At 37.8% G+C, this 12,275-nt stretch overlaps 1 protein-coding gene across 9 annotated transcripts in view; it reads left to right on the top strand.

The window, feature by feature from the left end:
* Positions 1 to 12,275, top strand: part of BBX (BBX high mobility group box domain containing) — a 144,427-nt gene that overhangs the window by 119,568 nt on the left and 12,584 nt on the right. For all 9 annotated transcript variants that reach the window (XM_044442675.1, XM_044442674.1, XM_044442671.1 and 6 more), the window contains 4 exons: positions 2,023 to 2,161; positions 5,849 to 5,997; positions 9,404 to 9,523; positions 10,508 to 10,700. In XM_044442675.1, the coding sequence (XP_044298610.1) occupies positions 2,023 to 2,161; positions 5,849 to 5,997; positions 9,404 to 9,523; positions 10,508 to 10,700 (601 nt within the window). The remainder of the gene's footprint in view (positions 1 to 2,022; positions 2,162 to 5,848; positions 5,998 to 9,403; positions 9,524 to 10,507; positions 10,701 to 12,275) is intronic.

Below are 12,275 nucleotides of genomic sequence, written 5' to 3'. Positions count from 1 at the left end.
GTTTCGCTGCATTAGCATTGCAGCAGCAGCTGTAGCCTTCATATAGTGCCGATGCTGAGAAGGGGTGCCCTAGTCTGCCTCACAAACTAGACAATTTGAAAATCCATTTCCACCTTAGGAGTTCTTTTGACCGATTGGCCATATCATTTTGCAAGCCTTTTTAAAATTTTGCATAAACAATTGTATGCATTTGGTGTACATTTTCCTAATGTATTAATCAATTGTGTACATTTTCAGAGGTATACACTTTTCCCCAATTGATAAAAATGTGCTTTTGTGCATTTTTCTGAAATACACACTTTTAAATGTGTACTTTCAAATATATACATTTTATAACACACTTTTCCTTTGTCTGCAAATCTCATCACAATTTCAGAAATGCACATATTTGACCTCAGATTGTATTTGAGCCCACATTAATGTTTTGGGGGGCTTAGTTGCATAATTTTGGTCTAAATTCTGGTTATTCTGGTCTGAAACAGGCTGAAACAAATTATGTTCCTGGAGCCAAAGCTAATAATGGTTGTTAAAAGGGATATCTCTCTAAGTCAATACTAAAGCCTCCTTTCCCATTTGCAGCCCCAGTCCTACTACATTCTTCTTAGAAAGAGGCTCTTTTTTGATCTAGCAGTATCTCAAAAACACAAAAAAGACCTGTTCAGATAAAGGCAAGGCTACTGTTGCATTAGCATTTGAACTAGGGTTTGTTCCAATGCCAGCACAAGAAAATAGCAACTGCAGACTAGAGCTTTGTGAAAACTCACTGACTCTCTGCATAGCATCCCATATTGCTAAAACATTAAAACATTTGGGAAAACATTTATTGACTTAGTACATTTATGCCTAGCCTTTGTTTCATGAACTGCCATTCAGTCTTTAGCAATCTAAATCTAGTTAGCTTCAGTACAGTTCCCAAATCATGTTCCTTGAGACTATGTCTGGGACCTGACTAGATCTGGAACCTGGCTAGATCCTGCTTTGTTGTTGTTAGTCGCGAAGTCATGTCCGACCCATCGCGACCCCATGGACAACATTCCTCCAGGCCTTCCTGTCTTCCACCATCCTCCGGAGTCCACTTATGCTCACGCCGAATGCTTCAGTGACTCCATCTAGCCACCTCATCCTCTGTCGTCCCCTTCTTTTGCCTTCAATAGTTCCCAGCATTAGGGTCTTCTCCAGTGAGTCCTTCCTTCTCATTAGGTGGCCAAAGTTTTTGAGTTTCATCTTCAGTATCTGGCCTTCTAAAGAGCAGTCAGGGTTGATCTCCTTTAAGACTGACTAGTTTGATCTCAGCTCATATGTTGTCATGAGAAGGACCTCTGTGCTAGACCAATTGAGACATAATAAAAGGTCACTAGATGCACAGTTTCTTCATCCAGGTAGAAGAGATACGTCTTATTGTTATCCTTGATGTACATTAAGTTCCACTTTGCATATCTAATGACATTATTTCATTGGAGACTTTGATTTGAAAAGATGACTATGTGCCTTTTCAAAAATAATTATTTTTATTGTACTTGATGTTTATGCATGTGATGTTTATGTATCTCATAGAAATGTTTCTTTACTCAAAAGTAATTGCCATTGACCTCAATGGAACTTGCTCTTTGAAAATAAATATAAGATTGCAACCTTAGTAAAATTAAAATATAGTTTCGAAAGTATAAAAGTACAAAACAGGTGCAATTAAAAATGGTTAATAAGTTAATTTCTCTTAGTCTGATTTTGCTTTCCTTTGAAGACTGCTTTAACAGAGACATGATCTTTGGGGATTTGGGATAACTGATTTAATCACACCATTTTTACAGATATGTAAGGAGTTGTCTGGGAGTTGTAATGCTAAATAATGATTTCATTTAATAGGAGTTTGCAAGTCCAAGCATAGCTTCCCTTATGCTATAGGTTTCCTGATATACTTACTTGCCTACATTTCCACTAAGCTATTGTTCTAGCTTTGCTAGCAATCTCCCATGCAAAAAGCCCAAACTATTTTCTCTGACTTTCTCCTAATATCTTTCCTAGGGAAACGAAGCTCAGGAAAAGGTGGCAACTCTGATCATGAAGGCTGCTGGAATGAAGAAAATTGGGCATTTTCCCCAGGTGGGACAAGTGGGAACAAAAAGCTTAAAAAACCTAAGCCAAAGGAAGAAATAGTTTTGGGGTGAGTGACATGAAATGCAAGTACTCATTTAAGGAAATCTCTTTCAAACTGGTGTAGAGAAACGTGCTTGTTTTTATATAGGTGTGCCTGTGGTTGTCATCTGAGGCCCTTCTCTGCTTCCCTCCACCTAATGAAGTAAGTGGGGAGATGGCAAGGAAGAGGGCCTTTTCAATCATGGTCTTCCAGCTAAGGATCCCAGCTCAATCCCTCTAGAGGTTTTGTTGATGCCCCACACTCCTTTCTTTTAGATGCCAGCTAAAGACGTTTTTGTTCCATTGTTATTGTTGCAGGTGAATCTTTTGGTTTGTAATTTTTAATCATGATATTAAAGATTTTATGTTATTAAATGCTGCTGTCTTTTATGATTCTATGAATTTTTATGGTAGATACTGACATTAATTATGTTTTAATTGGCTTATGTCCTCTTTATTTTCTGATCCTATGTTATGATAATTATGTTCTTTATTCATTTTATAATTTTATTTGTCTTATTTAATTTTAGTAGTTTTTATATTTATTGGTTTTTATTGTTTCATTGTATTGTATATCGTGTATTTTACTGTGTTGTAAGCCACCCAGAGAGCCTATGGCTAATGGGGTGGCATATAAATAAAAAAATAAATAAAACAAATTATGTTATTTTAGAAAAAATAGTTTAAGGAAATGCAGCCATGACGCCCCTGTAAGTTAATCAGATGTGCAGAAAACCATATATACAATGACTAATTACAAAAGGTCCATCCCTTTCATAACTCAGTGGACAGGAGATAAGGTCAGCCAAATTGCTTGTCATTACTGTGGTCATGCTAGCAGGTCTCAACATGGAACTCAACAAAGGCAACAAGAGTTTTAGATACTGCCAGTGCGTGAGCAGGTGACAAAAATCCCACTTCTTGATAGCTATATTATGCTGACAAGAAGTAAATCTTTTGAAAGATCAAACAGCTTTAGTAATACTTCAGAATTAGGTCTAAATCTCATGCTGTGTATGGATAGGATGTTCTGCTAATGAAATACAAGAGCAGCAAAAGTCTACATGTACACAGCTGTGCACTGTGGATTTGCTTATTAATGCACAGACAGTTGATGAAAAATCCCTATGGAATTATACAGAAGGTTGGAAGTGTGTTACCAGATTGCTGGTGCTGTCTTTTCAACACGTCAAGTTTTTGCACACCTGGTACAGCAGAAGGATTTACTCATACGGATTGCACTTTTTTCCTTGGATCCTGCTTGCCTCTCTATGCAAGACTGTTCTCTGATCAATATTTATCTGTTTGAACTATTCACAACTATATTGAAAAATTTGTGCTGTGAGCCTCCCCACACACAGGCATGTACAGAGCCAGAGTGGGAAGAGCTACAACAGCTGCCTCTCTGTGGTTTCTCAGGAAGTCAACCTCAGAGTAGGAGTAAAAGTGCAGGAAAGGAAGGAGACTGTGGCCACCTAGCTAAAATCAGCTGTCTAGCTTAAAAACAGAGTAAGTGATGCAGGGAAGGAGAGAATGCCTCTGCTCCTGCTGTGCACTGTGCTCATAAACCTTTGCGTTTAGAGGGTTACAAGCATCAAAGGAATAATCAATAGAATTGCACTCTAAGAAATCATCTTGTCAAAGTCTTATATCAGGCTAATTGCATCTAACGTAAAAGTTACTTGGTTAAGTTCTTGCATGAAATAGCAGTTAGTATTGACATAGTGACAATTAAGTAGTATTTTAGAAATTGTATAAATGTGGCCTTATTTGGGGATTAGATACATAGCTTCTCTGATACAGAAACTCCTTGCTTGTGATAGTACCAGCCAATTCTATAGAGTTATTTCAGCAAAATAGGTTCCTTGATGTTCTGTTTTCTAGCAGCAGTGCTTAGGAAATTTTAGCTGCTTTTAAATACAGGAGATGCCAAACAAGCGTATACACATTTTAAGAGATGTTATCTATGTATTACTTTTGGAAGTTGAATTGAATACAGTAGCAATGTGTAGTCGTATGTTCGCTCAAAAGATGGCGTTACTCGAATGATAATGTCACTGTGCAGCAGTTTATAATACAGTTTTTTACTTTCTTAAAATGTGTTTACATTTTTTGGGACCTTCTGTATTTTAGGGTACAGACCTGTGCATGTTTATGCAGGGGAAAAAATCCTCAGACTCTCATTTTGGCCAGAACATGCTGGCATTTTCTGACTAAATATACATGGGGTTGCATACCTAGTATTTGTATACAAAATTATAGTATACAAAATTTTCTGTGTTATAATTACTGCTTAATACATGACCTGGCTTACAACCCATTGAACAATAGATTAGAAGTGTTTTTATCTGTTGTAGGAAATTAACAGGCAGTTGAAGACTCCCAGAACTATAAGGAGAAAGATCAAGGAAAGTCAAACTATAATGACCTGATTGGCAACAAAGGTTATGAGCATGCTCAAGGCTGGCCAAAGAGAACCAGAGAACTTTAGCCTTCTTCTAGCAGCCCACTTGATTTCTGTGCTGGATGTAAAGAAGCAGTCTTCCTTCCTTTAACAAGCTGATTAGTTTCTGTACAAGGAGAAAAGGATCATTCCATCCCTTTGCCCCCAGTTTGCTTATTCCAGTTATCCAGCATTCCACACATTTTCTGAATGCAAGTTCTTGTCACTCATGGGTACCAGGCGAGTGTTTAAATATAAAACTGATTTAGTGTGATACAGTGATCCAGACAAAGACATCGTTATGGAAATTCCTTTTCTTCAAGCTTTATATAATTTCCTAGAATAAAAATAGCAGTGGCTGCTGTTGCTTGATCTTATTAAAAATTTTACAACAAATTTTAATACATTTTAAAATAATTTCTAATTTTCCAAGGGAACAGGCACATTTTCATAATCTGCTTCCTTTATGATCACATACTAATATCATTGTTTGAGTTTTGCTTGTGACAAATTGATTAAAATTTAAAAACAAAAGAAAATCCTAAGGTATACTCTAAAAATTTCCCATTAAATTAAAACAAAAGCTACAAACGGAAGCCCTGAACAATAGCCCTGCCCTGCTTTCTTCATCAACCAAAAAAGGATGAGTAAAAACATGATGACAAGTGTAAGGGTTGAATTATATGCCTGTTTACATGTGAAGAATCCCAAATGATTCGGTGGGAATTGCTTCTGTGTAAACATACAAGATTGCACTGTTAAGCCTGTTCTGTATAGTATATTAGTAGTATGGCCATCTCTTAAGAAATAAAACTATGTAGGCACAATTCCACATGGAAAGTCTTTCCATGTAGTTGAAAACTCCTTCACCTTGACTTAATGAAATTAGAACTGAACTTCATGGTTAACTTAAAGGAAACAGTGTATTTGTAGATTCATGTACAAGACAAGCCAGCCTTTCCTAACCTGGTGCCTTCCAATTGTGTTGACTGGAACTTTCAATATTTGTAGCCAGCATGGCCATTGACTGATCCTCATATAGGTCAGTATAGTCCATGTGACATTATTTACTGGCCCTTGGGTTGGCATAATGTAACTCACCTTGTTCCGAGTATCCTGCCAGAAGTAGGACATAAAATATTTAAATTCCCTTGAAGGCCATCTCCCTCATTGTGTGTATGTGCTTCTCTTTTTAAAAAGAAATTTTAAAAAATTTAAAAAGAAATTTGCATTAATCTATTCTGTGTTCCTTTTCTGCCTTCTGTTTTCTAGCTTAGCGAAGCTGGAAGAAGAATTTGAGAAGAAATTCAATAGCCTTCCTCAATATAGTCCTGTCACATTTGACCGGAAAAGTGTATCTGTACCAAGAAAAAAGAAGAAGGTTGGTAGCTGCTCAGCAGATCAGCCAAAATCCAACAAAGGTAAGAAGCCTTGAGCGGTGCACACACATTTGTACCACCCAGTTTGCTACATCACTAATGTTTACATCAGACTTCTTCAACCAGCCTTCTTTAAAAAATCATCATTCTTTTTTGTCCTCGGGTGAGGATATTGAATTGGTAAGACAGGGCTTAGGCCATTTGTGGGACTCTTGAGTAAGATTGGAATCCTTCTTGAGACTTCACTTATAAAATCTAAATGACTTCTCTAAACATCAGTGATAAGAGGATAAAACCATAAAGCACCTCCCCTACCCTGCAGCCCTCCAACCCTGTTTTCATCTACAAGTCCTGTGATGTCTGACCATTGACCACCCCATCTAAGACTTATGGGAGTTGTAATCTAAACATGTGGAAGGCATCAAATGGGGAAAGCTGTTTTAAAGAATTGAGCCACATGAAATATAAATGCATTAAAAACACACTGGCCGCAATCTAGCAAAGGTCATTCAAGACAAAGAACTTTCCCAGATAGAGGGCTCCTAACACTACCAGCCAAAACTCATTATGCAACTATTCCATCTTTTCCTTCTAAATATAGGGTTGTTTTTCTTGGGGGGAAGGGGAGGCGGTAAAGCTGAAGACTGTAGAAGTGGTGGAAAAAAGAAGGGCAACAAACTGGAAGGCAGTACATGTAAATGCACATGTAAACGAGGCACTGTGACTTGTACAATAAAGATTTTTTCTTCATACTTCACACTGAAATTAGCAGAACTAGCAGTTGCTTCATTATTAGAGCTCTTTAGCATGACTGAGATATTGCTTTTCTGCCAATCACAATTAAAATGCTGGTTCACAAATAATTCTAATCAGTATTAGCTTTACTGGCATTTAATTATTAAATTTATTTATCTACTTGCCCCCAAGAGGTTTCGGCAAGGGGCGGCATAGAAATGTTATAATAAAAAAAAAAAAAAAGTCTGGCAATTTACAATAATAAAAGTCTTCATATACTAACCAAGATAACAAACAAAATAATGAAAATATTAAAACATGAAAAATATTTAGAGCCAGCACTAAATTTAAGAATCAGAACAACAAATTAAAGATAGTTGTTAGAAAAGGAAGATTTTAAACTTTCATTGAAATGTGTACAATGGAGACACCTGAAAGGGGTATTCTAGAAAAGGCTTTTTTCCCTAGGTCGCCACCCATGACAGCACTCTGGGGATGGCAAACAGAAAGGAACTTTTGAAGATTATTTTAATGATCGGGTATACCCAAATGATAATATGAGCTTGCATGATATGGAGCAACTGATTCTGTAGGCTTGAACACTCCTGCCTTCTCCTCTCGTCCTGTACAGCTAGGATGTGGACATTTGGATACAGTTTGAGAGAATCCTGACTTGTCATTATGTATGTACCAGAGCTCATTTATTGTAACAAACTCTGGTTAGTTAAACAAGCCAGCTTCAGAAACCATGGTGTGAGGTGAGCTTGTTTAGAAATGTGCTCTTCTCCACCCCCCTTTTTGGGCTTAACAGTATGCCATGGTTTAGAACCCTAGCTGATAATGTTACTCAAATGGCACTATATAATATAGCAGGTGGTGTCTTATCTGTCCTTATGGCTAAGATCCTTCCATAAGTATTCAGAAATAAATCTCACTTACCAAAGGTTCCTTGCAAGTTTAATTAAAAGTTTCCTGCTTGGAGAGGAAGCAAAGGGAAAACACTAATTAAATACACAGAGACAACACATACATTGGGAACAGAAACTAATTAAGGGTTAATCATCAATAATATATTAATTGTGCTGAATAGTAAGCAGTGGCAGAAGAGGAAAACTTTAATTAGAGTTAATGTAGTCCTGAAAACACACACTCTCTCTCCATATATATATCCTTCCTTTCCTTGTTGAAACAATAAAACTTTTCCAGTTCACACATGACAAGCTGCCTCTGCAATTGCCTTTTAAAAGGGGTGGGAAGGGAATTGCTATAAGCTGTCTTTTTTAAAAAAATGCATGGACAACATAGAAAATACTAAAATGCATCTGGCTAGCAACTGACTTTGCTTGTTCTCTATATAATATGAATGAACAAAGTATTACACGTTCAGAGTAAGGTAAGTTGCTAGTGTGGAAGCAATCTGGTTTTTCACTTTTTTTCAGTGAGGCATAGTCATGTCCAAACATTTGGTATGCTGTGCTTATTATTTTTGAAATTCAACAAAAAATCACATAATAACAACCAAATTAATGAAGAGAACTCCACAGCTGCAGACTTTGCAGATACTTGATTTAACTTAGTGAAGTGATTGGGAAAGTTATGCTTACAGATTTCCTTAAAAAATAATAAAAATAATAATAATAATAAGCTTGGGCCTAGCATGTGCCCTGTGCCCTCTTATAGTACTCTCAATTCCTGATAGATGGTCATTGTTCTCAGCTGTGGGAGTTCCAATAAACTGTTAGGGGAAGGGAAGGGAAGCTAGACTAGAGATTTATTTCAGGCATTCCTTGCTCCCTGCACAGACAGCCCAGTAGGAGGTCAGCAATATCATAATTTGCAGCGGAGATTATCTATAACATCAAGTAGAGCAAATTGGGTTCTGCAGAACCCTAGGGTTCCACAAGTTTAAAACAAAAACCACACAAGGCCAACCATTCAACTGTCAGTTGACGTCCAAGCAGCTAACAGGGAAATGCATCATGTCATTTGGCTCCTAGAACTTCATTGCATAGTGTGGGGAATAATTGAAAGAATTTGCTTGGGATATTGCCATATAATCACTTTATTCATTCGCTATATTTAAAATGTTTTCTCTTTATTTCCAAACCTACATTAAGAAAAAAACTCAAGCAATAGGAGCAGATGAAAGAAGGAAGGACACTGTGAGTTCACAATGCTTAGTAAGAATCAGGGATAGAGTTAGTGTTCCACAGAAAAAAATGTCTTCAGAAATGTTCCATGACTGAAAAATTTTGGGAACTGATGAAGTAGAGAAATGAGAAGCAACTATAGCAGTAGTCAAACAGCCTGTGTGACATATATCTTAATACTTTCTTCCATCAAAATGAAACCTGGTTCTGACATTTTATTTCTGAGTTCATATCCTAAAGTCAGGTTAAACCACCACTAAAGATACAAGGCTTCATCATACTCAAAAGGGCAGACTTACACTTGTCTTTTCTCATATGATACAGTCTTGCATCTTTGGATGTTTTCTATTGTGTTTTGCACTAGACTGGAAGGACATGAGTTCAGGAAAATGTCATTGGAATCAGTCCTGAGAATTAATCTTACCTAGTGTTATGTGCTGAAGGATACATATAGCATCCTGTTAGAAGAAGCTGAAGTGACTTGATTCATTTCTTAATAGAAAGAAACCACAAGAAGCAAAGGTGCAGAAATAATGGTTCTATGCTTCCCATTACTGTTCCAGAGTCTGCAGCAACACAAGAACCTTTGGTTGGCAGCCAGAAGAGAAAAGCAAGGAAAACCAAGATCACACATCTGGTCCGGACTGCAGATGGCCGGGTCTCACCAGCAGGAGGAGTTGTGGGTAAGAATGTGGCTAGATTTGCTGGGAAATTCAACAGAATCATGCAAAACATGTCGTTATTATTGTAAGCATGCTGTTGTGTGACTTACTCCCAGAAAAATGTGGACAGGGCTGCAACATCAGCATATAAAAAACAGCAACAACATCAAAGTCAGTATTAGATTGTATACAATCTTCTCTTGGTGAAAGGACAAAAGGGCTCAGTTTGTACATAATGACAACTCACTGGTTCTCAGGACTGAGTACAAGTGCTGCCTTCCCTGTGTTCACTACTTCTGCTTTACATCCACTTTCCAAAGGAATTTCCCAGGAATGACCTGGCTTGTTTGTCATGATGTCTGAATTTGGCATTCAGGATTGTTGAGAATTAAGCAACCCAAAATTTTAACCCAAGAACAAACCATGGATTGGAACTCTGGGTTATTTAATCCTTAACATGAAAGTTAGGCCACAAGTTTCCCACCCCTGGACTTGACATGAGTTGAAAAGTTAGATGCCCTGTGCCTGAGAACTTGGAATAATCTTACAGCACCTTAAAAACTAACAAATTTGTCTGGCATAATTTTTCATAGATACTGTTCATTTGCACAAAAACCTTTTCCAGAATAAATGCATTAGTCTTTAAGGTACTGCAAGACACATTGTTGTTTTTGCTATAATAGACCAACACATGTTCCCCTCTAAATACTTTAGTAATTGTCACTGGAACAAGAAAGTTCAAAATTTTTGCATGGCAGTAGTAGACTTATACACATTAAGGTATATTACAAATACTACATTTACATTTGTTGAGCACCCATTTAAGGGTTGAGATTTCTGCTGAGATTTTTTTTCTAGCCTGTATACCAACCAGCCAGTTTCCTATTTAAGAAGGAAGGCACAGTGAACAAGGCCAACCCATTTTATGGAGTGGGTGAGAGAATCATATGGATACAGTGTTAGAAACCCAGTTGTTAATATTTTAATTGTTTGCTTCTGCTGTAGAAGAGAAACCAAAGGAACAACTGAAGAGTACTCTTCAGAACGCATCAAGTACTGAGATGGACTGCAGTGAGGAATCTTTACAAAATGCTGAGTCAATGGAAGGTCATAGTATTACACCAGGCATGCCATCTGTATCTGCATTCTTTAGCCTAGCTGCTCTGGCGGAGGTAGCAGCGATGGAAAATGTGCACAGGTCTGTACGTGCTTCCTTGTCTTGTTTTTGTTAGGGAAAAAACCTCCCTCTGTTAGTTTTCATGCCTGTTGCTGAAATGAACATCCAGGTCAAACAGCGTTAGCTGGAGCCATGTGGGGTGTTTTTGCTAGAAGTACCAGGAACCTCCTGTTTTGTTATGAACCTGTCCAAGTACTAAGAACTGCAGGAGAGGCCTTTCTGAGGACACAATTGCCTGCAGATGCTTATTTGAAGGGTCTTTCTTCTACATTGCCTGCAAACCATGGAATGTACTCTCCTGAAACTCCAATTTTCCACCACTTTCTAGTCTTTTAGAAGGGTAGAAAGACTTGTCTTTTCTACTTGGTCTTTCAAAATATGTGGCTTTAATGTTTTGATGTTTTTACTATTTTAATTTTCTGTTCTTGGTATTTTGAATGTTTTAAATTGTTTGCACTATCTTGACAGCTTTTAGCAGAGAAAGTGTGTGTGTATGTGTGATAACTAAACAGATAAATTGCTGCAGGTTGGACATGGTACATATTACCTGATTTCACTGAGGTGTATCCAATGTAACAGTTATACAAGGATGTTCACAAGAAAATTTCCTGCCCCTTCCTCCCCACTGAATTTCTGTGACTTTCCAGAAACATCACCTAGATTTCAAGGATCTTCACAAAAGACCTGGGATGTGGGGCAGGGGCTCAATGCAAGGTATCTACCAGTTCATTTGTACATGACATTTGAGAAACCAGAATGAAACTTGGTGCACATGTTTATCCCATACTCCTGCTCCTATTTACAATGGATGATGAAAAATACAACAGTTTATCTTCTGTTTATAAGAGAGTTATTTTTGTCTTGACTGAAGAGAGAAAGAGAGCTGGTAGAAGGGACAAGGCACCACAGGGACAAAACAAACTGAGGGGCAGTGAGTGCTGCTCCTAGGATTTATAGACCCAAACACAGAGACACGTGCCATACACAATGCTGTTACATCTAGCTATAAGTAGAAATGATGAGTTTGTATGTATGGAATACAGTTGTGGTGTGCATATGGAAAGGGACCATACTGCAAGATTGTACTATCCACATGCCCCAAATGGTGACCAAATCCTGCTAATACTGTTGCCAAAACAGCTACTTGGAATCAGGCCTACTAATCAGGCAACCTTTCTTTTCTGGATTCTTTCCATTTATCATTTATCAATTACACTTTTTGGAATTCTTGCACATGCCAGGCATGTTCAAATTGTAGTGGCAACTGTCCGAGTCTGTATATATTTGGGAAGCAGGAGGGATATGCAGGTGAACATAGGGGATGGGGTTTAGGGCAAACATGCAGAGAAAGCAAATTGGGAAGGTTATTGGGTATGGGGCTTCTCTGAAGAATTCAGACAACATGCCTGTTTGCATCCTAGAGGCTCTCTTTCCTGTCAGAGAGGCAAACCATGGGGAAGGATCTTAGCAATTACTCAAAAGCCTTTGCAGCTTGTTTGAATTAGAAGTACTCTAGTTCTCTGGAACTTTTTTTCTGGGGCGGGGCTTGTTTGGGTATTTTCTTTTCAGGAAAGGTAGGGCTTTCTTCAGAGTTTC

The sequence above is a fragment of the Varanus komodoensis genome, unplaced genomic scaffold (assembly GCF_004798865.1).
Source record: "Varanus komodoensis strain SLA01 unplaced genomic scaffold, ASM479886v1 scaffold4, whole genome shotgun sequence".
NCBI lineage: Eukaryota > Metazoa > Chordata > Lepidosauria > Squamata > Varanidae > Varanus > Varanus komodoensis.
This window is presented reverse-complemented; position numbering and strand designations above follow the sequence as displayed.